Source organism: Talaromyces rugulosus, chromosome III (genome assembly GCF_013368755.1).
Source record: "Talaromyces rugulosus chromosome III, complete sequence".
NCBI lineage: Eukaryota > Fungi > Ascomycota > Eurotiomycetes > Eurotiales > Trichocomaceae > Talaromyces > Talaromyces rugulosus.
The window spans coordinates 5,128,124-5,151,201 of record NC_049563.1 but is presented as its reverse complement, the minus strand read 5'-3'; the positions used below and the strand labels follow the sequence as shown (position 1 = coordinate 5,151,201).

The following is a 23,078-nucleotide window of genomic DNA, read 5'->3' as shown; positions in this document are numbered from 1 at the left end:
AAAAACGCAGCCGGTGAAATCCATCTTTCACAAGTAGATTTTTCAATGTTGTCGTTAAACAAAGTCACCGTCGAGGTTTATTATATTTTATGTAAAGACTGACTGATAATGACTTTTGGTTAGAGGTTAGCATAGTAAGAAAAAAATAAAATGAGACTCATGCCAAGCTTCTTTGAAGAGTATGGAATAGCCGCGTCAACAGGCAACAGCTCCCGTCACTGGTATTAAGCTCTACCAAGTATAAGATTCTAAATGACGTGTAAAACATATGTTAGCGTGGGTTGACATAATCGTTTAATCCGATGGTAAAAATGTCGACACAAAATTAACGGCACGATTCATTTCTCATCTGGCCAAATCTCTCAACATGTCGAAAACCAACCAACAAACCATGGCGGGTCGAGTGATTCCTATATCTAATGGTCCTCTCAAAGCAGAGACAATCATCCGGCAAATCTATTACCAGCAACAGCACGGCGAGGAGGAATGCTCCCTGGAGTATTCGGACGTCGACCAGGATACCGCATATGAAGTTATCGAAGAACTTGACGAAAACAATGAAGACCGCGTTCATCGGTATATTTTCATTCCCTTTCTTTCTTTCTTTCTTTCTTTCTTTCGTTCTTTTCAAAAACCAACAAAACCCCCCGTCAGCTATTGTTGGAATTCACTATTGAAGACTTTATCGATCTTCGTATTGCCATCCAGTATCCACCAATGCTTTACAAACTGGTTCATGTCGTGTCTTGGAAAAAACTTTCTCTCCTGGGAAGATTGGTCTAGCCTTGGCGTTATGTCTAGTCCGAGTATGCTGGCCCCTTCTTTCATTTCTCTTTTGCATTTGGATTTTTATTAATTCAAAGCGAGGGCACTAGATGAATCCTCTTTCATAGCACCGTACAAAGGTTTAAAGAAAGAACCAGACTGTGTTGTATGGCCATTTAGACCCACCATACTCCCCACGCCAACAATTGTTGTCGAGAGCGGATGGAGTGAAACCAGAGAAAAGCTGCATGAGGACATGCGTGTTTGGCTGATTGGGGGTCGACCACATGTACAGATGGTTATTATTGTCAAGTGGACGCGTACAAGCGACGAGCGAGTCACCGGCGACGTGGAGGTTTTTGAACGCGATGAAAACGACCAACCTAGATCGGTCCAGAAAGAGGTATGTTAGCAGTCTGATTTTTTTTGACGTCTTGAATCTCATGCTCTTCAGATCATCTTCCCAGAGCCCCCGTCTGCAGTGGCCGACCAGCAAGTCATCAAAATAACGAAGAGGCAGCTGTGGGGGCAAAACCTCCCAGCTGGACAGGATCCGGATGATCGTTATGACATGCTAATGAAAGATCTTCGTCGAGAAGGACGCCAGTGTATCGCCCGGATGCGCCTCAATCCAGCGTAGAGCCAAGAGGGAGGAGGAGTATGCGGGTTGTTTCATGTTTGGTGTCAGGTATACCATATTGAGATCTCAGTTATAGTCGTAGAGGAAGAAAGAAATAGCAAGAATGAAAGAAATTGTATGTTTGGACGGTTTTATTGAGGCAGGAGCTGCCACCGGCCGTCGCCGCCGCTTCATCTTTGAGCGCCGTACCTCTCCTCCATCCATTCTCACTCTTGACAACAACATTTGAACTCATCGACATCAAGTTTCTTTTATCCCAACAATTATTTCTCTCGCAAACTATCAACCGATCAAAAGACTCGATTCATTCCTTTGTTCAATACCATCGCTCAGCCCACCCGGCGATGAAACCACTGGAACCACTGCCATATTCTGCTTCTAGTCCTCATTATTCCATCACCAATAGAACAATAACAACACTTAAGATGGGCGACACCGACGACATTGTCCAAAAACTGCAACAACTCCACCTCACCCAACCCGCATTACGACCCAACCCGGCATACTTCTTCCCCAACATCCTCCCTATCGAAATCTACCTTGCCCACCGCGGGACCCCCCCACTGGTTCCACAGTCATGCCTGGGTGGTATGCAGGAGCTTGAGAAGCTGCGGGAGCAGATCTTTTGTTCGGTGGGCGAGAGTCTTAAAGCCCTGCTCAGGGGCTCGTTGTGCGGCAGGTTGAGGGATGCTAGGTTCAATATAATTCCCTGGCAGGACTGCGTTACCCCGTGCGTGGTAATTGTGGTGGAGTCATCCACGGTGCTGGACTGGTGTGAATTGGAAGGACAGATCAGGGCCTTGTTGGCAAAGAGTGTGGCACGGAGTACCTTGGTTTTCGAGGTCAGGTTTGAGATTGCAAACGACTGACGGGGAACGATCCGCTTGTTTGGGTTGTTATTCCGGTCAGTTTGGACACCATTATTTACGGGCTCTGGCTCTAATATTTCCCGAGACAGGGTTATCTCTCTTTTCTTTTTCACTTTGAGTTTGACGACGATGGTATTCACCATGACATGGCTTCACTATTGTCTTGTACCAACGTATTCTTCGAGCAGCATTTATTAGGTTTACATATGAATATACCCCTTAGCAGTAGGTTATCGAGCGCAGCACAAGTGCATTGATTCAATTTGAGACAAGTCAAAGCCTTCGAATTCAAGGATAAACAAAAATCAGATAAGCAATACAAGAAGTTCCTACATTTACCCATATATTAGACCTTTTCTCTCTCGAGCAACTTGACATACAGCGGCTTCTTTCTCCAAAGCACGTTCGCTTCCTGCTGTTCCCAGTTGTCGCTTTCGGGGTGCAACTCGACATCGAAATTCCAGAAGAATTTGCTCACGATCAATCTCAACTCGGCATAAGCGAGGCTTTTTACATTTGATGTCAGCGTGTGGAAGAAACAGAGGGGCAGATGATTATAACTCACTTCTTTCCGAGACAATTTCTTGGGCCGTGAGAAAATGGATGGAAAGCGTCCTTGTCGTCGTTCTTAAAGCGGGGGTCCTCGTTGTCGAGCCATCGTTCAGGATGGAACTTTTCTGGCTCGAAAAAGTTCTTCTCAGAGTGATAGCTTGTCCAGTGATGAAGTCCGAGGGACGTGCCTCCAGGAACGAATCTGCCGCAGATAACAGCTCCCTCTGGAGGAGCTACACGGGGAAGAGAATTTGGTACGGGAGGGTAGATGCGGAGAGACTCCTCAAGGACACCGTGAAGATACGAAAGCCGGGCGACGGATGTAATATCGATTTCATCCTCTGAACTGAAGGCCGTACGGATTTCCTCAACCAGACGAGCTAGGACAGAAGTATTCTTGAGAAGGTAGTATAGCATGCCGGACAATAAAGTGGCCGTTGTTTCGCTACCTGCAATGATAAGAACTCTTGCTTGCGCGACCATTTCCTCAAAAGTGAGACCGTCCGGACCGATGGTTTCTTTGGATCCTTTGAGCATGTGGTATACTATAAGGTCCAATTAGTGCTGAATAAATAGGTCATGGATGATAGCTCAGGGAGGTAGATACCAAAGTCTTGCCTTTCAGTGTCAAGTGTTACTCGATGGTCTAGTTTGTCTCTCGAAATCTGCTCTTGATAAACAAAGTCATCAAGAGTGTCTTTGGGTGCAAGTTTTCTGGCAATAGAATGTTTCCATGGCAATGGTATAAGCGATACTGCCATCCTATGAAAAGCATTATATTCCAACAAGCCAAAAATGGAAGAGAGATATCTATTCCATTTACCGCCCTTTAGCAAGGAAAATGAGTCTCCAAAGGCGAGGTCACCGATAATGTCAAAGGTTGTGAAATTGAACCAATGCACCATGTTAACGACGCCGTTGTCGGTGGCGCAGGTTTTCCGGAGCTGGGATATAAAAAGGTCGACATAGCCCTGTAGACAGGCCTCTTGTACGCGGAGCGCCCTGTCTGAAAATGCATGGGCCAAAAGTCTTCGAAGACGGCGGTGTTGTTCTCCGTTGGCCGTCAGCTGTAATGTCACGTTAGAGCTAAATAAATGACTAGAGAGACCATGGCACATACGACACTCTGGTATCCATTTGGTGCTTTAATAAAGAAGTCGTGGTCTTTATCAAATACGGCTTTCTGGGTACTTGTTCGATGACCTGATTCCAACATTAGCATGTGCGTGTAGGTCATCACTATAGGATGGACTGACCGCAAATTTCATTCCATGCTTGACCCGAGCTGTACGACAGCCTGTTAGGCGCGGTGCGCACCACCTCACCGTACTGGTCATGCCAATCTTTGGTCTTGTGATGTAGGTTTCCACGCATCTCTAGCAAAGCAACGTATGAGCTGCTTGCGCGGCCAAGCAAGGGCCCGGGGTATGCACGAAGCGGATGAAGCCATAGGTTGTAGATGACCTTGGACACTGTGTATGCAACTACAACGGTGATGGCGACCTGCTGGATGCGTAAGAAGTTGCGAGACTGGAGACACAGCGAGCGATACTAACGGTGATGAGAGGAAGACCGGCCAGGAAATGGCCAAAGTCCCCCGCGTCGACGAAAGAAGCTGCGGTTGCCATGGTGGGGCCTTGCCGTTCTTTCTTCTTTCACCTCTTCAAATCTTGTCTTGACAGTTCTGTCAATTAAACAACCAAACAATCAACCTCTGTCGAAAACCTCGAACAAAATGCCTGCCAGCGACTCTTTGCGTGCGTTAACCCTCAGCCTAGCCGTTGGGCTTGATCGTTGCTAACGACGTGGGATATCGCTATAGAACCTCCTCTTACCCCGGCCGAACGGGTGATCGTCAAATCCTACGGTGGCTGGACTGGGTTTCTAACCAGTTTTGGCTTGAAGCCTTGGAAAGAAGAAGATGCCAGAGAAGGAAAGCAAATCCTGGAATCGTTTGCTGCCCAAGACCAAGAGCAAAAGTGATGTGATATGTATGTACGGAAACCAGGAGGCTATCTGAACCCTTTTATAAGTCGTTGCTGATCATACCAAAGCCATCCTGCCGATGAATCACTACTTCAGCGTTGGTAGCGTAAATGCCAACGTGGAGCATGTCGCACCATAATATCACACAGCTATAAGTGGGGGAGTTGATGTGACGATAGGTCTTGCCGGACAGCCCGGAGAGTGCAGGAGTACGAAACAAGTAATCAGTCAATCAAAAATATATATTTGTTGTTTTTTGAATGAACAATGGCACTTCTAGTTCCAGTTCCAGGTCCAACTTCCCAGTCTCTACTCCGGAGTCCGTACTGGTATCATCAGACCTTTATAATCACCACACCAAAAAGGGAACCCTTAGTTTGGGATTCTGTAGTACTCTTATCCGGATGACAGGTATCATTGTCCAGATGTACGTAGGTGGTAGATCGACAGCCATGACACGGGGACGACGTCTTCTTAGTTCTATACACATTGAAATGTGTATACATAATACATTACGACGAACTATGTGCGCAATTGCTAATGCAGCCATCCGAATGGACGTCCTTCCTTGCTTCGCCATCCGCGCGCAACCGACCTAAGTCCGGGGAGAAGGGTTTATGCCTTGAATTCGTTTCATTACTAGGCTGTCATTATTATTTATTCAGACTAGCCACGCAGCTAGCTGGCTGTGCATTAAACTCATTACGGAATTCGGAGTAAGACAGCCACCTTTTGCCGTCTTCGGGTGTGGCAGCGGCCCGACAGCGGGAACCAGGCAGTTTATATCCATGATCACCAACCCTTTTTTATTTTATTTATTTATATATATATATATTTATATTTATTACTACTATCTACATCTCTATATGTACAAGAAATTTAAAAGTGACACTGCTTGTGTGGATAGAATAAATATTTGTGGCACAATTTAATCCCTCATGAGATGTATCACACACACATGCACACACACTCATATGTAGGATGTGGCTGCATATTTGATTGAAAAGGAAAAGCATGCACACAAATATGTACGTTAATAATTTTTTTTAAAAAAAGAGGGTGATGCATTGTAGATCCCTGCCGTTCTGTACATTCTATACCGCCAAGTCCTTTACTTAGCCTGCCTCAGGTGACACCCCCTTGGTATAAACTGGTAATAATTTTATCCATTGTTTTTCTGGTATAAAGTTGGAATTATGCGCTTTTTCTCACCTTACAGGGCTTTTGAAGAAATTGTCCCGACTACGTATGTATTATTGAGTATGTATTATTGAGTCGCCGTGGTCTCATGTTGGTTGTGGATATATCTGCTTGCATGCATTGGCGAGTCAGTTTGAGACATTTTTTTGAGTAACTGATTTGTAGAGGCTATTAGACGCTTATGCTAAGGGAAAAAATATGCACACTATGTATTCTTAGGATACAAAGCAATTCACATTTAGAAGTATGTACATAGTAGGAGCATTAACAACAGTGAAGAATACCCACTTCCTAGTACTAGTGCTTGAGCTGTTGGGAACTATGAATGAAATAATGTGGAGTTGGATTCGGCTGTTCTCATTTCCATTTCCGTGACGGACGAATTGGCGGACAAAAAGAATCAAGTACAACTACAATGCCCACAGGTTGTGGAAAAGCTGATATGGAAGATTTGTGATATTATTTTGAAAATCTAGTTAACATTAGCCATGTATATCAACGGATTAAAGGCACAGGCGGTAACAATTGATATGAAATTTCCAGGTGGATCAAGCCAAACCCCGGCTTCTCCTTCCTCAAGTTATGCCGTGCAATAGTCTCAATGTCGCTATTCAGCGTCACCCAGTTGTGCGCTATGTTCTCCTTGAGTACAATCCCGATAACTCCGAGCCCAATCGTGTCACGGTACCCTATTTGGACCCGCAAGCTTGTCACATTGTCTTTTCCTAGTTTTCTATGTAGGTGGCGAAGCACTTTGTCCTGGATTAAGGCGAAATCGACATATGTCCAGTCCTCGTGTGGAGGAGTGCTTTTGGGATGCTGGTGTTTGATATGTTCTGCAATAGGAATTACTGAGCCTGCAGGGGAAGGGTCTGGGGTAGGTTCAGAAGAAGGCGCCGTGCCGACAGGTTCCGCCATTATGCAAGATAGGATCGGTGCTGTCCTTGCTCGTTCTGAGAAATTTTGACTAAAAGTACAACCTCTGGTATGGTTTTGTTGATAAGAAGCGAAGCTGATATCTTGGAAGTTGTCTTGACACTGAGATCTGGATGGCATCATGGCAAGATGGGGAAGGAAAGCTGACATTTATAGATAGGATTTGAGCTGGAAACTGGCATAATGTTTGGAAAAAAGACGAGCTGACGCAGCCAAATTCCTATAGTATCTCCGCTTGCTATTGTTTGCCCGTTTGTCTGGGACAACGTATCACACATGACATGTCATTGTTAGGGATATGAAATCCGTGGCTCAAAGCCCTCATTTATCTAGCATAATAATAAGTCTCCCATGCGGTCCTCCCTCTCATATAATCCGGCTCCGCTCCTCGCACAAAGATATCCTGATACAATGTATCCTGCGTCGCCGGCGGCTCGTCCATCTTCTCCGCAGCCTGGACCTCCTCGCTCACATAGCGTCTGACTTCTTTGTCCATGGACTTGATTTCACCTTCCGTGTTGACGCCTAACTCGATCATTCTTTGTTTCAGAACGGCAAGCGGATCTTGCTTCCGCTTCTCCTGCAGCTCCTCGCGCGATCGATATGCGATGCCAGGGTCAGACATGCTGTGACCCGAGTAGCGATATGTCACGTATTCATAGAGAATCGGGCCTTGATGGTCACCGTGCTCACCGGTGATTAGTTGTCGCGCGTATTTTACAGCGGACAATACTGCAAGGACATCCATGGCATTGATCCGAATGCCGGGGAAGTATTGTCCACGTTTGTAGTATTCCGTCATGGCGGATGCTCTCTCAACGGAGGTGCCCATTCCGTATTGGTTATCTGATCCAATGTTAGCAAATAAGTTTTTGTCAACAGTTCAGCGGGAGGATATCCTACTCTCGCAACCAAACAGAACTGGCAGATTCCATAATTTCGCCATGTTAAACGCTTCATGCACCTGACCCTGATTGGCAGCTCCGTCGCCATACAAATCCACCGTCATCGTCGGATTTCCATTATACTGCTCTGCAAGCCCAATACCGGCGCCAACGGGGACATGGGCACCCACGATTCCGTTTCCGCCGTAAAATCCCTTGACGAACATGTGCATCGAGCCGCCTTTGCCGTACGATATGCCCTCCTGTTTGCCTAGTAGCTCGCCTATGATTGAGCGTACGGTGCCGCCGCGCATGAGCGTAAAGCCATGACTGCGGTATGCAGTGATTAGAGGATCGGATTTTGTGATGGCATGCTCAATGCCCACGGCAACTGCTTCTTGGCCGATGGAGAGATGGCAGAAACCTCGGATTTTTTGTTCCTTGTATAGCTTGTCTGCCTCTAGTTCCAGCCTCCTAGAATGAATAGTGTTAAGATTGATGTTATGTATATATATATATATGAGTGGGGTCGGGTTTACCGGATGGTTGTCATGTCCTTGTACAGCTGCCGCAGTTCACTTTTTGACGTTTCCAGCGTGTACGGAGGTGGGTCGATGTTGTACGTGTCGTAGGAGTCATTGGGAATTGACACTGTAAAAGGCTCACCATCTCCCTGGACATTATCAGTACTGTTGTTAGACAATACAAAGAGGTAGAGGTAATACACTGGGAATAGAACCACTGCTGGTGGCTTCTGCCAATAGGGTCCGGCGCTGCGCAGAGCATCGCTGCAGCAAGGGGGCAACGGGCTTGATAGATTTTGGTCGCAGTAAACGGGGTATCATGGTGAATCTAGACGAAAACAGATGACATTCTAAAGTAAAAGCTGTACAGCGAGAAAAGCTGTTGTCGTTGGACGCGGTCCACATTAAACAAACATTATGTCATACTGATGTTGCCAGGAATGGTCACTTGAGCATTTAACCACAGGTTTGCTAGTCCTCTTGTTGGTATGAATTTAATTAATCTGATGCATGAATTAATGAATTTATTGAATCAATCAATAAATATCTACAAAATCCGTTGAAATTCATGTGTCTGTGATTGATGTCTATGCAAATGATTCTGTGCAAATGACGTCACAATAAATACAAATATAGCCGATGCTTCTGTCTATTCATTCAACACAACCACTGATAAAGGGTGATATCCTCTGTAATAATAATACCAAAGCAAAATGACCCAAACACCAACTTGATTAATAATAAATAATATTGAATTTTTGTAAACTCTGACTCACACCTGATTCAGGCAGTAAGGCCTCGACTAGGCAATCTACGCTGCTGATTGGCTCGGGGCGGAAGATCATGTCTCCGGGCTGTTTCTCTTGTCGATGTTATACAACTCTCGCTGACGTCCTTTTTTAATGGATAATACACGACCAGTACAAAAGGGCAAAGGGCCCATATAGACACAGGCTATTGGTACAGTTGGTACCGGCCACAACAACAACAATGGGAGATACATAGCATCTAACTATCAACTGGGCATACTCGACCATGCCTCGCGGGGCCAGCTTTGCCCGAGGCCGCCGGCGCGCACCTGCTCGTCGTGGCCAAGATGAGAATTTTGATATTCCAGAGGTATATCGAGAAATGCTCGCCGAGGAAGAAGCGCGCACTGCGCCGGAGTCACAAGACGATGATACTACTAGACCCTTGAAACGTCGCAGGGTGGGAGAAAGGGCGACGGCGCCGAATGACGAAGTTGCGCCGGCTGTATCAGATGATGATAGCAATGCAAGACAAATGCAGACTGCGTATGACCTGGATGCTAGCGATGTATCCGATGACGAGTCAGAGGATATGGAGTGGGAAGAAGTTGTGATTCAGCAACCAGGCGCAACAAGCACCCAAATAGCGGATAGCAACGAGCCTCTGCAGATTACGCTTGGCCAGTCTGACGATAAACCCAAAGCAACTATCAAGAGACGCAAGCCTGTCTCGGGCGCTGAAAAGAGGCTACGATTGGATATTCATAAAGTTCATGTGCTCTGTCTGTTGCAGCACGTTTATATTCGCAATTTCTGGTGTAATGACGACGAGACTCAAAGGTTTCTCAAGAGGAAGATTTTGAATAGGCAAATAATTGGGTTTTTGAATCCTAGGGAGACATTGGCACAGTTCAATCGCTCAACCACGTTTATAGATGGCCTTAAGCAGGCCAGCGAAGCCTTTGCACGACAATTCAAGGTGACAGCCCCCGGTATGCGACGGCCGCATTGGGTTGAAGATTCGCAAGCTGCGAACGAGAGGGCGGACCTGATCATGCGTGATGCCGAGACTCTTCTATCCAAGGACGATTTTCGAAAACAGGCAGAGAAGCTTCATGGCTCCCGTGACTTTGGTGCGCAGCTGTTCTGCGCTATGCTTCGATCCGCAGCCGTGGAAGCTCGGCTGGTATGCTCTATACAAGTACTCCCCTTTTCGGGTGTGGCCAAGGGAATGAGTCCTGAGAAGCCAAAGAGAGATTATATTGTTATATCTTCCGACGACGATCGAAATTCAGCGCAGACTGATAAGTCTAGCAAACCGAGGAGACTGGGCCAACCTTTATTCAAATCAAAGATGGCCTCTTCCTCGTCATATGCTGCTGGTAAGCTATTCTGTGTTTAGCAAAATCTGGCCCCTATTGATTTCTATAGAACGGCCGCGAAACTTTCTCTACTCCCCTTATCCAGTCTTTTGGGTAGAGGCATTCAACGAGGCAGTCCAGAAATGGGTCCCCGTTGACCCGTTGACCACCAAAACAGTTGCAAAGTATACCAAATTCGAGCCCCCAGCGAGCGACAGACACAATAGTATGTCTTATGTGGTCGCATTCGAAGAAGATGCTTCTGCCAGAGACGTCACTAACCGCTATACGAAAGCGTTCAACGCAAAGACCCGCAAAACACGGGTGGAAAGCACCAAGGATGGCGAAAATTGGTGGACAGTTGTAATGAATCATTTCGAGAAGCCCTTTCCTGAAGATCGGGATCAGCTCGAGACGAGCGAACTTACTGCCAAGGCTGCAGCTGAGCCGATGCCGCGGAATATCCAAGACTTTAAAGACCACCCGGTATATGCACTGGAAAGACATCTTCGTCGAAATGAAGTCATACACCCCAAAAGAGCCACTGGCCAAGTCGAAGTGAGCAAGTCGAGCTCTAAAAAGAATATCTTGGAACCTGTTTATCGACGCGCTGATGTGCATGTTGTTAGAAGTGCCGATGGATGGTACCGTCTAGGAAGGGACATAAAAATGGGGGAGCAGCCTCTCAAACGGGTTACAGCAGCCATCTCAAAAAATGAGACAATGGAAGAGTTTGAAGATTCGGAACCTGTGCAGACACCTTTATATGCTATGTACCAAACCGAGCTTTATCGCCCTCCGCCAGTGGTCAAGGGAAAGATTCCAAAGAACGTGTACGGGAATTTGGATGTCTATGTCCCGAGCATGATTCCACCTGGGGCTTTTCAACTCAAACATCCCGAAGCAGCTCGAGCGGCGCGGATCATTGGCATTGATTTTGCAGAAGCAGTTACGGGATTCGAGTTCAAAGGGCGCCGAGGAACAGCAGTATTCAACGGCATCGTTGCAGCTATTGAATACCGAGAGGCACTCCAAGAGGTTATTCGATGTATGGAGGATGAGAAGATCCAAGCCGAACTAGACAAGAGAACGCGGGAAGCATTACGTGTGTGGAAACACTTTTTACTGAAATTGCGAATCGCCGAAAAAGTCAAGGCTTATGCATCTGAGGAAGAGGATTCTGAAGACGGCCAAAATGAGCAGCTATCAGAGGATGATACATACGAGCCGGAGCCTGAAGAAGGAGGAGGGGGTTTCCTCCCGGAGTCGGACGAGGACGTTGCTGAGCCTACCAGTATGTCCTATAACAACACAGACTTTGTCTCGGACAGCAATGCCGGTGAAATTCCACCAAGTGATGGCGGCGGGTTCATCCCTGATGACGATGAGTTTGGTGGAGGAGGGTTTATACCCGAAGTCGAGATCACAGAAGATCCCAGAGCTGTTCAGCCCGAGCACATTTCCGAGCCCGCTACTTTGACCCCGGCGCAACCGAGAAGAAAAGTGCCTCGATACAATCTAATTGTTGTCTCGAAGAAAGAGCAGTCTGACGCTGTATATAGTCCACCATTTGATCTAACAGAAGATACGCCAGAGCCCGAGAAAGAAGACGAAGACACCACCAAAGGATTCTCCAACAGCGCGCCCATCTTGATTGACTCGTCTACCGGCCCGGGATCTCCCTCTGTCAGCGTGGAAGTCTTGTCCAGATCCCACTCCCGTCATGCATCGCGTGTACCATCTCCGCAACTTGTAGAGGATGATTCAGATAGCAGTGTTGAAAGAGGGTCCTTGTTGTCGCATGACCCCGAGGACGAAGATGCTGAGCCGGAATGGCTCCTGTCTGATTGAGTACATTTATTGGGAGATGTATCTATAGCATTTACGAATCACGATTGGAATAGTAATAACATAATATTCAAAAATGGTCGCAAAGTAGAAGCTTGAAGCTGTGCAAGACTAGGCATCTGGCAATATAGCCGAAAAGGGAAAAGTGCGGGCCCGGCAAAAACGCGTCTCCAGCGACGCGTCTCCCGAACTCTCTCACGAACAATACTTGCCCCTCATGCATCCATATGACCGCTCGCTGATATGGGTTCAGAAGAAAAGGGCCGGAAAACCCAGCGCGATGACCCAACTCGAACGAACACCCCAAGCACACCGGTTGAGTCCCTGGCGAGACGCACGGCATACACTAGAGCAGTCGCAACGACTACAAAGGCGAGACGACAAAGGGCGGAGAAGAACGAGATAATACCATCGTCGATTATTGGATCGAGTTTGAAACCACGCAGAGTTCGTGGGTTGCGAGATTGGGATAGTCAGATTACTCTGACGCAGATTGTCTCCCAAACAGAGTCGCCTAGTGTAGATAGGGATTTGTTGGAAGACGATGATAACGAGGGCGAGAACGGCAACACATCCCCCAGAAGACGAGACGTCGAAATAATTGATCTTGTGAATGAGTCAGAGGATGAGGACGAGTCGGTACCTCGCACAAGTCAACGAAAATCTTCTACTTTGAAAAAGAACAGACCCCGACACTCGCCTAACAGGATCCCGTCCACCACGTTCAAGAGTCGCAAATCAGTTGGATTTGATAGCAGTGCGAAAAAAAATACCGGTTTTGGAAAGGGCAAAAATGACAAATTCTCCAAGAAAGGAAAGGATGGGAACAAGACCCTCACGCAAATGGATTTTGTGCGGCGCTATATACCTCTGCCAGACTCAGATGACGACCTGAAATCCTACGATGAACCATTAGCATCGACCAGAAACTCGCCTAGAGTGGCTCCACCACCGAATATAGAGGAAACAGAAGAAGGCAGGAACGAATTTCCGACCCCGAGGAAGAGACGAAAGCTGAGCAACGAGCCAGCCTCCGTCACAGCGAGGCCTCCTCCCACCACCCTACCCCAAACACCTCAGAAAATACGCAAATTCGAAATCCCCTCCTCACAGACACCCGAAACACCTCGACAAGAAGTTCTCCCCGCTGCAGATGTCCATAACATACCCCGTCTTCCTCTAGAAGCATTCTCTACGAAAACGTCAAAAACAAGTCAAGAACAACTACAGAGAGATCTGAGCGACGCGCAGACACAGTCATCATTGCGGCAAAATTCGACTGTTCCTGAAACCGCAGAAAACTCGGCCAATGAAAATACCAATGGACCAAGCGTGGACTCTTTGGATCAATCTACTGCCTCCGCTTTTGACAGTACTTTACCTTCCGGAGCAGATGAAATACAGCAACCGTCCGAGTTGCCAGAACTACCACCATCGTCGTTTTCCAAAACAGTGGTCTACGACACGGATGACGAGACCGAGTATAGCGATTTTGAGGACGACAGACTCCTCCATTCGCCGAAGCAGGCAAATGAACCGACCCCAACGGTCAAACGCTCGAGTAATGTCGAGGAAGACAACTGTATCCCAAATAGCGATGACTCCAATGATTTACCTCCTCATGTGCCCAACTCTGGGACTGACCTAGACATAAACTACAACACCTTTTCCGATACCGCACTACCCTCAGACGCCTCGTTGTATTATCGCAGACCGGCTCAGTACACCCAGTACCCGACCGAGCCTGTACCGATGTTAAACAGTCAGAAAATGGCCGAGTTATTCCCCATTGAAGAGACTGAGGATCCGCCTTCGATGCCCAAGGCTCCACCATCTTTGGACAAAGAAACGACGGCGCAGTTCAAGAATGAGCATTCGGACATTCTTTGTCCACAAACCCAGAGTGATGAGGCGGAAAAATCAACGCAAATGGTCCCGGAATCTTCTCCAATCGCCAGGAAGCACGAAGAGGAGACGAGCGACAGCATGATGCCCCCTCCAAGAGAGGCGCCTGTCGTACTGGTTGAGTCGTCGCAGCTTGTGGACAGAATCAATAGACAGAATAGCAGCAGTCTTGGCACAGGCCCAGCTCTGCCTCGACTGCTTTCTGCTAGAGACTTTCTCACAGATAGCGTGATGGAGAGTGTTCCACCGCCTCCGTGGGTCTTGAGCCAGGACAGTGTTGGAGAGCCCTATCCAGAAGAGAGCCGGAAACGAGAAACATGATACTGTATATATTACCCTAATGGAACGCTTTACCACTGTACCAGGGCCTGGATCCTTGGTACTAGTCATATATTTAATTATCTCATTATTGTAGAAGTTGAGGTTCCGAAAGCAGATGAGGGGCGCATCGTCACCCGTACCTACTATTAGCCGTAGCGTCGGGCGGATGTGACAGCACTTGCTCATCGCTCGCAAGCTAAGCTGTTCACGACACATGACCAGGGGGAGACAGTTGGTCGCTTATCTGTTGGTCTACACTACTAGACACCACTCAATAATTTTGCTTTGATTTAAACCCTCTCTCCCTTCTTCGCATCATGGATTTCGCCTACGACCACATCCAGGAGGAGATCGTCGCTCCCGCCGAACCGGAGAAACAGCAGCAGGATGGCACAACCCCCGCAGACAACAACAGCAACAACCAGCAGAACCTCGACCTAGGCGCCGAGTTCGAAGAGACCTTTCGCGCCATTTCCAACAGTCCCTGGGGCGCGACGATTGGCGGGTTGTGGAGCAATGTGCGCAGGCAGGGTGAGACCTACTACGAGGGAGCTCGTCAGGAGTATGTGGCTGTGAGCGAGGAGGCCACCAAGGGCTTCTCGGATCTCCGCGAAAGCCTCGTCGGTCATACGAGGGGTCTTTCTCTCGGCGGCGCGCTATCGGCTATTACTACAACGACGGCGACGAGTAGTACCAGGGATGGTGATGAAGTTCCGACCCCGACGAAAGCAACCAACGAGGCCGATGCCGACGCCGACGCTGATGCCAAGGACAAGGAAGCAGAAACAGAGGAAGGAATCCTAGCGCGGATCCGTGCTGAGGCCGCGAGGAGATTGAAAGAGCTGGAAAAGGCAGAAGACGCGGCCGACGAGGCGCTGATCCGGTTCGGCACGAATGTGCGCAACTTCCTGCGCGATGCGGTCAGTATTGCGCCGCCAGAGGAAGGGTCGGACAAGATTATGTTTGAGAGTAAGGATGCCGATGGAAAACGGGTTTTCCACGCAACCAGGCTCGAGGCTCAATTGCATGTTATCCATACAAACCTGGAAGCTCTGAAAAAAGACCCGGAGAGCGAGGAGTGGACTACTTTCAAGGCAGACTTTGCCGTGGACAAGAAGACCGACGAGATCACTAAGGATCTTGAAAAGTATCCTGAGCTTCGACGAGCTATGGAGAAGCTTGTTCCCGAGTCTGTTGAATATGCGGGCTTCTGGGCACGTTATTACTTCCTTCGCCTCGCCGTCGAGACCGAGGAGCAAAAACGCCGAGAGCTACTTAAGGGTAAGAAGAGTGATCCTGCTAGTCTTATTCCATTCTAATCTAATTCTTTTTTTGCAGGCGCTGCCCATGAGGAAGAAGTAGGCTGGGACGAGGACTCCGACTCTGAATCTGAGAACCCTTCTACTCCTCAAGTAAAAGGCGACAACAAGAAGAGCACATCTTCCTCACACTTGACCGTCAGCGACGCAACGACAAAGCCCGGTGAGCCACGCAACTCCAACGACCAACAATCGCAACCAGACAGCGAGTCTAGCTACGACCTCGTCAGCGGCGCCACGAGCCAGACGCCTGCTAGCCCCCGCGAAAAGCCTACCAAGGCTGAAGAAAGCGACGAGGACTGGGAGTAGTTAGTTATTTTATTTTATTTTTGTCCCTGCGTTTGAATTGTCTTATTTCAAGCGGGCGTTTTATTCGGAGTCTGGTTTGAAGAGTTGGTCAACCTAGTTTTATACTGGGTTGCACATGGTAGTTTTCTGAAGCTCATTTTTGGGTCGTGATTAATTCACTGTGTTCTGGTTTTTATGTTCAACGTCACTTTACTTACATGTAGGAGAGATGAGTTATTACAAGAAGTATAACAACGGCATGTCTTCAGGTCTAAAGTATTGTATTGTTTCTTACTAAACTCTAGGATCGCTAGGTTCATTATGTTTCATTTCATCATTGATATTAACACGCTTTAATAAGTAAGCCAAGAGTCACACAGCCTAATGCGCACTCTTAGCACCAGGACTCGTCCCAAGACCCTCATCCGTATTCGCCGTTGTAGGCCGTTTAGACAAGGGAGATCCTTTCATCGAAGTACCTTTCCTTCCACTAGTTAGTACAGGCGGCCTGATGGCACGTTTGGATGGCCCTGGTGATGGTTCCGGGGTATGCTCTCGAGACCGGACCCGGTACGACTCGTCTGTTCTTCCGCCAGGTGACGCCAACGGATCATACCCAAATCGAGCGGGCGTGCCTGTGGGCGTCCAGTGCCCATCGTTGTTATTGTCGTTGTTGTACTGGTATTGATACTCTTCGCCGCGCCGCTTGAGGGGTGATTCGTCATATGGGTCCCAGCCTACTTTGCGACGCGCGTCAGCACGGAGACGCTGTCGGTGATGCTCGTCGCCACCAGCGCCAGTGCTGGATGATTCTTCCAGGAAGAAGTTGAGAAGTTCGTCGGTGATGGAGAGGTGGGATTGTTGTTGGAACTGTTGAAGAGAGGTGAGGCGGAGCAGTGTTTCGAGGAGGGATAAGGAAGTGCGGATGTTGCTGAAGACGGGATTGGACGCTGTTGGTGTGGACATTTCTTGAGACGAAGAGAAAGAGACTTGTTTGGATTGTGACGGAGAGGGTTTGTTGTCGTTTATGTTGAGGTTTTTCACGCCCTCCTCGACCGAAGTGCCGCGAGATGCTGACTCGGTATCTTCGTCTTCAGCATCGGTATCGTCGTCCTCCTCTTCCTCATGATAGACCTCAAAGGCAACCCATTCCAAGTCTAGGTTTGGGGGTAGCCGCTGGGACTCTGGTATCTGTCGTCCTGATAATGATTCGTAGTAATCTTGTTCATCATCTGTGTTGGCTGCCCCACCGTTTAGTTGTGCATCAAGCTGGGACTGAAACTCATCATCTTGTTCTAAAGATGTATCTTGCTCCCATCCATCGTAATCTGTTTCGTTTCTGTTCACCATCCGACGTGGAGGGATGGCGTTTACATCCCGCTTCAACAGTAACACCGGGTTGTTCGCCTCTCCATCACTCCCAATATTCAGCATTTTTCCAGTGTCTGCGTAAAATATCTTGGAAATCTCGTGGATTGGGATGATTTCTCTGATCCCTGCAAGATCTACGCCTTCATAGGGCTGGGGCCGTGCTTCGCCTTCGTCAAAGCTATGGACTCTGCTGTCGTCAAGGTCCTCCACAATCAGAATCTGATACGCAAATTCATCGGCTCTTGCTGTAGCAGGGAGATGGGACCTGCTGCTGGTCTGTCTATCTGCCGGGTCGACAAACACGTCCAGCGGAACTCGTCTAATTTTCACCCTTGCTTTGTGCATCACCTCTTTCCACGTCGTTTCCCGTATGCTTTCTTCATCGTGGGGTCTCAGGTGACCGCTGAACAGCATGTACATCGACAAGGTGAAAGTTGGGCCAACCTGTACCGCCTTGGCAGGAGTCATCGAGTACTGCGTGTCGCATGCGGTCAAGAAAGTGCTGGCTTGCAGCAAACGCGACGGTGAGACCGTTGAAGGTAGCGTGGTTGAAAGACTTGCGCCGGAGGTGGTGATGGCTAGATTCATCAGAGGTACAGCATCTTCGATGCGATTCAGTAGTCGCTTGATATCTTGTATGATGAGTTTAATTTCGGCCTCATTTAATGAGCGAGCTTTTGCCGAGATGGCCCCTTTTCGAGCCAGTTCCTCTGCGGTCGCGGCTTTCTCTAGGCGGCGGGCTAGCGACTGAATGTCGTATCTCAGTGCTTTTGTGAGAGAAACAGCAGACTCCAGAGACGTGTTTCCTCGCGCGGCGATCAACTCTATCATGTCGATTGCTGGTGAAATTACCTAGAGTATATAAATCAGCTCGTCTATCTTTATGGAAAGGCAATTTATGTAGACGAACCCTGATTTTACTCTGGAGTCGCTCCTGCAGAGCAAGTAGCTCTGCTCTCTCCGTGCCACTAACATTCTTTGTATTTGGTCAGCACATGCATGTTCAACTGCAAGTGACTCGTGAAGTTCGTACCTTGAGCAGCCTAGATGACTGACTTATTGCATACGTAGCTGTAATACTGACTCCAGACCTGAAAAAAAAAAAAATCAGTTATTTGCCAGGTGGGGTGGGAAGTTGCCTACCTGATGGCAAAGTTCATGGCCTGGTTAGTGACCTGTTTGATGGTAAGTAGCTTGTCTAGTAGCCGCCGAACGTAATAAAAACAAGAAAAAGGTCAGCCAACCTTTGAGAGAAAAATATCCATCTTGGAGTTAATGTGCCGGGCCTAGCGACGCTGGAAAAGCAGAGTGTGTTTGTTTTCGCAAGGTCTAGAGAGGCATCCAGGAGACAAACTGACGACCCGTTATCGATAGGCGGTGGTGAGCTAGTTAGCGCCCCTCTATGCCCTTTGGTACCTGATGGGCGCCCATGATATCATGCCCGGTCTGTGATGCTGCTACAGAATTGCTCCTGGTATCTTCTCGGTGTGTACGTATGGATAAGTCGTGAATTGAAGGCCGACCGAATGTCTCTTGCTCGTGTCTCTTTGTCCACGCGATGGCAGCAAAACGCGGGGCGGCGGGGCTCATACAGCAATACAGGTCGCGTAATCCAGGTGTATTATTGAATGAGCAGCAGCGCTGTAGTCCGAATAAAAACAGCCATGCCCAATGCTATAATAGAAGAAGCCAAAGAGTATAAAACAGCGATAGCAACAACAATAATTCTTGCTCTTGCCCCCTGTCGATACCGCCCCACCGGCTGAGTCATCCGCCCCTCCCCGTTTCTGCTTGGGCAAAAAAAAGCCTTCACAACTCTTTCGACACCAACAACTCCCCCAATCCTCGAGGCCCCGTTGTCCTCGTTTACTCTTTGTTGTGTTTGTTCATAGTTTTTCTTTTCTTGTTGTGTTTTGACTTGTTATACCACCATGGCAGACCAAACCCCCGACTCGTGGGAGGATGACCTCTCCCGGCAGACTGACGGTATGAACCTGAACAACAACAACAACAACAACAACGGCAACTTCCAGGCTCAAGCACCCTCGTTCCACCCAGGCGCCAACTCGTTCCAACCTGGTGCCAGCTCCTTCGTCCCCGGCCAGCAGTTCCAGCAGTATGGTGGCCAGTACGGGTATCCTCAATATCAGCAATACGGCCAACAGCAGGGATATTACCCCGCCAACGACCAGCAGCAAGGTTACAACCAATACGGTGGCCAGGGCCAAGGACGACAGCCAGGCAACTACAATCAGATCTACAACAACCAATATGGCGGTGGTGGTTATAACCAATACACGCAACAGCAACAGCAACAGCAGCAGCAACAACAACAACAACCGGTCCGACAAAGCCCTGCTGCCCAACAAACTGCTCCCGCAGCTCCAAAGGCCAAAGTCCTCTCCATCGGCGGCGATCTGTCCGGATCTACTCCCAAAGCCAAAGTTCTTTCGATTGGAACCCCGGCTGCCGCGAAACCCGCCACAACCAACGACAAGAAGGGACCTGCTGCTGCCGAAGCTGCAAATAAGGTCACCGCGTCCAAGGCAATTGACAAGACGGAGAAGAAGGCGGAAGCAAAGGCTAGTGCCACCGGAAAGGCTTCCCCAGCTCCATCCTCAGGCCGAAACAGCCCCGGACGAAGCAGCCCTAGCCGTGGAGAGCCCAAGGCCGGCCGCGACGCGAGTGCGGTCACTCGTGAACAATTGGCTGATGTCGATGAGGCCACTCTGAAGGAAATTTACGGTGAAAATCGCGAGCACGTCAATGTTGTGTTCATTGGACATGTCGACGCTGGAAAGTCGACCCTTGGCGGTTCTATCCTGTATGCGACAGGCATGGTTGACGAACGTACGCTAGACAAATATAAGCGGGATGCAAAGGAGGCTGGCCGTGAAACTTGGTACTTGTCATGGGCACTGGATTTGACCAACGAAGAGCGATCCAAGGGTAAGACTGTCGAAGTTGGACGCGCCTTTTTCAAGACAACCTATGAGGGACCAACTGGCCCCGTTGAGCGTCATTTCACCATCCTCGATGCACCGGGCCACAAGTCGTTTGTACCTCACATGATCGGAGGAGCTTCTCAGGCGGATGTCGGTGTACTTGTCATCTCAGCCCGAAAAGGTGAATACGAGACTGGATTTGAGAAAGGCGGTCAGACTCGAGAGCACGCGCTCCTGGCCCGAAATTCGGGTGTCACGAAGCTTGTCATCGTCGTCAACAAGATGGATGACCCTACCGTGGAATGGAGCAAGGCTCGATTTGACGAGTGTACAGTCAAGGTTGCCAAATTTTTGGAGGCACTTGGCTACAAAAAGACCGATCTTACCTTTATGCCCATTTCGGCACAACGCACTCTGGGTATCAAGGACCGTATCCCGAAGGACATCATTCCATGGTATGACGGGCCGTCTCTGCTTGAATACCTCACGGATATGAAGATGCCTGAACGCAAGATCAACGCACCTTTCATGATGCCCGTCAGTGCCAAGTATCGTGATATGGGTACTATGATCGAGGGTCGTATCGAGTCCGGTGTTCTTAAGAAGACCAGCAACTACCTCATGATGCCTAACCGAGAAGAGATCTACATTTCCGGCTTGTATGGCGAAACTGAAGATGAAATCCCGACGGCAACCTGCGGTGACCAGGTGCGCATTCGCTTGCGTGGTATTGAAGAAGAAGACATCCTGCCTGGCTTTGTGCTTTGCTCGCCCAAGCGGCCTGTGCATTGTGTGTCTACCTTTGAGGCCAAGATCAGGATTCTTGAGTTGAAGAGCATTCTCTCCGCCGGTTTCAACTGTGTGCTACACGTACACTCTGCCATTGAAGAGGTTACATTCTCAGCACTGCTGCACAAGCTTGAACCCGGCACTGGCCGCAAAAGTAAGAAGCCCCCGCCTTTTGCCAGCAGGGGCCAGACGATCATTGCTCGTCTGCATGTCACGGGTTCCTCTGGCGCAGTTTGTGTGGAAAGGTTTGAAGATTACAACCAGCTTGGTCGATTTACTCTGCGTGACCAGGTAAGTTTCCTATGTTAGGAATTGAGGGATTTTCTAAAATTTTCTAACTGAAATAATTAGGGACAAACCATAGCTATTGGTATGATTACCAAGTTGATTACGAGCGAAGATGAATAGATTACCTGCGGATTTTTTTGATGATGACATACAAGATGTCATTATGTAAAAGGGCTGGGCTATGTTTTCAGTCAATGCCTGAACAAATATCCAGGAAACGGCTGTGATTCTTTTACGACAACAATGCATGATTTATGTTTTTTTTTTTAGAAAATATTTAGCTCTAAAAAAGTATATGGCTTGAAAAAACAGCCAAATCTTCACGCGTTTCTCTGTACATGTTCTTTGTCGTATGGCATACACAAAATAGCGAGTCCGTCAAGAAAACTCATCTCTTCTTCCCAACAACCTTTGTGAACCCATCCTCGTCGACCTCAGGCTCGAATTTTTCCTTTGGCGGCCTAGCAACCAGCGCAGGCGCCTCACTCATCTCATCATCATCATCCTCACTATCATCTTCTTCTTCATCCGTTTCCTGATCCTCATCCTTTGTATCAACCTGTCTGAAGATATTCTCCTGTTGACCGCCTCTCCTCTCGGCCTTCTCCTTGTACTCTGCCCACATCCGATCAACTTCCTCGTAATCGCCGTCGTCAATCTTGGCCTTGGCCGCCATGATCTGATCGGCCACCGCAGCCGCCGACCCGTCGTCGACGGCAACCTCGAACTCGTCGTTCATCACCTGGATTAGGATATCTTCGACATCGTACGAGTCTGTCTCGGGCCGTGTGGCGAAAATCTCCGAAATGGCGCCGCAGAGCCAGTCGCGTTTGTCGCTGGAGCTGGGGCCGCCCCAGGACGATTGCACGGCCAGGGTGAGCGAGGGCCAGGTGTTGAGGAGGAGTGTGATGGCGAGGTCGAATTTCTGTTGCTGTTGGCCGTCGGGGGAGGTGGAAGCCATGTTTTTTTGGGCCCTTTGTGGGTGGAATGATTTAAGAAAGAAAAATATATTCGTCTTATCGTGAAGTTTTTCGGATTGTTGTCTGCCCCGCACACTCGTCGGTGACGTTGACACCTAGTTTCTTGGGCGTAGCAAAAAGCGCGATTAAACAATCAATCGACTGAGAAAAGTCGCCGTAAAGTGATATGTAAAATAATTTTATGCGTCAAACTGTCTGCTTGAGTCAATCTGCGAATACGCGGGCTTGCTACACCGGCCGCGAGTATCCAAAAAATTCTATCGTGGCTCCGCTTATCGTTATCTTATCGACATTTTATCGCCCCGCTTGCGAGTCAAGATGGTCAGGACACAATAATGTTAATATATCTTCTCAAACTATATTCACATTGTTCTAAAATATTCCATAATAAAAAAAAAAGCCCGCTGAGAAAATGAGAACCGATCAGAAGGCCATGTCAAACCTTGAAAGACGTAGAGTAACAGCAAGGTATCTATCTGATAAAACATAAAACAATCACGAAACTAAACGCCATTTCTCCGGTGCAATGAAGTACAAAGGGGCATTTTCCCGGGGTTT

At 48.4% G+C, this 23,078-nt stretch overlaps 10 protein-coding genes across 10 annotated transcripts; 5 read left to right on the top strand and 5 right to left on the bottom strand.

Annotated features, from left to right (window-relative positions):
• Nucleotides 1–367: 367 nt before the first annotated feature.
• TRUGW13939_06565 (uncharacterized protein) lies at nucleotides 368–1,405 on the top strand (the record flags this gene model as incomplete). The annotated part of the gene is made up of 3 exons (XM_035489716.1): nucleotides 368–576; nucleotides 946–1,168; nucleotides 1,220–1,405. 3 exons carry the CDS (start codon nucleotides 368–370, stop codon nucleotides 1,403–1,405), a joined length of 618 nt encoding a protein of 205 aa, XP_035345609.1.
• Nucleotides 1,406–1,830: 425 nt separating this feature from the next.
• On the top strand, nucleotides 1,831–2,274 carry TRUGW13939_06564 (uncharacterized protein; the record flags this gene model as incomplete). Its single annotated transcript, XM_035489715.1, has 1 exon — nucleotides 1,831–2,274. The coding sequence occupies one exon, from the start codon at nucleotides 1,831–1,833 to the stop codon at nucleotides 2,272–2,274; it is 444 nt and encodes a 147-aa protein (XP_035345608.1).
• A 346-nt stretch (nucleotides 2,275–2,620) lies between these two features.
• Nucleotides 2,621–4,454, bottom strand: TRUGW13939_06563 (uncharacterized protein; the record flags this gene model as incomplete). The annotated part of the gene is made up of 6 exons (XM_035489714.1): nucleotides 2,621–2,780; nucleotides 2,840–3,371; nucleotides 3,434–3,893; nucleotides 3,947–4,029; nucleotides 4,083–4,329; nucleotides 4,383–4,454. The coding sequence occupies 6 exons, from the start codon at nucleotides 4,452–4,454 to the stop codon at nucleotides 2,621–2,623; spliced, it is 1,554 nt and encodes a 517-aa protein (XP_035345607.1).
• Nucleotides 4,455–6,507: 2,053 nt separating this feature from the next.
• On the bottom strand, nucleotides 6,508–6,930 carry TRUGW13939_06562 (uncharacterized protein; the record flags this gene model as incomplete). Its single annotated transcript, XM_035489713.1, has 1 exon — nucleotides 6,508–6,930. One exon carries the CDS (start codon nucleotides 6,928–6,930, stop codon nucleotides 6,508–6,510), a length of 423 nt encoding a protein of 140 aa, XP_035345606.1.
• Nucleotides 6,931–7,273: 343 nt separating this feature from the next.
• TRUGW13939_06561 (uncharacterized protein) lies at nucleotides 7,274–8,677 on the bottom strand (the record flags this gene model as incomplete). The annotated part of the gene is made up of 4 exons (XM_035489712.1): nucleotides 7,274–7,794; nucleotides 7,852–8,306; nucleotides 8,372–8,505; nucleotides 8,558–8,677. 4 exons carry the CDS (start codon nucleotides 8,675–8,677, stop codon nucleotides 7,274–7,276), a joined length of 1,230 nt encoding a protein of 409 aa, XP_035345605.1.
• A 714-nt stretch (nucleotides 8,678–9,391) lies between these two features.
• TRUGW13939_06560 (uncharacterized protein) lies at nucleotides 9,392–14,834 on the top strand (the record flags this gene model as incomplete). Its single annotated transcript, XM_035489711.1, has 4 exons — nucleotides 9,392–10,487; nucleotides 10,537–12,240; nucleotides 12,568–14,495; nucleotides 14,805–14,834. 4 exons carry the CDS (start codon nucleotides 9,392–9,394, stop codon nucleotides 14,832–14,834), a joined length of 4,758 nt encoding a protein of 1,585 aa, XP_035345604.1.
• Nucleotides 14,835–14,857: 23 nt separating this feature from the next.
• TRUGW13939_06559 (uncharacterized protein) lies at nucleotides 14,858–16,168 on the top strand (the record flags this gene model as incomplete). The annotated part of the gene is made up of 2 exons (XM_035489710.1): nucleotides 14,858–15,821; nucleotides 15,879–16,168. 2 exons carry the CDS (start codon nucleotides 14,858–14,860, stop codon nucleotides 16,166–16,168), a joined length of 1,254 nt encoding a protein of 417 aa, XP_035345603.1.
• A 360-nt stretch (nucleotides 16,169–16,528) lies between these two features.
• On the bottom strand, nucleotides 16,529–18,783 carry TRUGW13939_06558 (uncharacterized protein; the record flags this gene model as incomplete). Its single annotated transcript, XM_035489709.1, has 5 exons — nucleotides 16,529–18,370; nucleotides 18,429–18,494; nucleotides 18,552–18,609; nucleotides 18,662–18,693; nucleotides 18,763–18,783. 5 exons carry the CDS (start codon nucleotides 18,781–18,783, stop codon nucleotides 16,529–16,531), a joined length of 2,019 nt encoding a protein of 672 aa, XP_035345602.1.
• Nucleotides 18,784–19,449: 666 nt separating this feature from the next.
• TRUGW13939_06557 (uncharacterized protein) lies at nucleotides 19,450–21,660 on the top strand (the record flags this gene model as incomplete). The annotated part of the gene is made up of 2 exons (XM_035489708.1): nucleotides 19,450–21,543; nucleotides 21,604–21,660. 2 exons carry the CDS (start codon nucleotides 19,450–19,452, stop codon nucleotides 21,658–21,660), a joined length of 2,151 nt encoding a protein of 716 aa, XP_035345601.1.
• A 268-nt stretch (nucleotides 21,661–21,928) lies between these two features.
• TRUGW13939_06556 (uncharacterized protein) lies at nucleotides 21,929–22,501 on the bottom strand (the record flags this gene model as incomplete). Its single annotated transcript, XM_035489707.1, has 1 exon — nucleotides 21,929–22,501. The coding sequence occupies one exon, from the start codon at nucleotides 22,499–22,501 to the stop codon at nucleotides 21,929–21,931; it is 573 nt and encodes a 190-aa protein (XP_035345600.1).
• Between the last annotated feature and the right edge of the window lie 577 nt (nucleotides 22,502–23,078).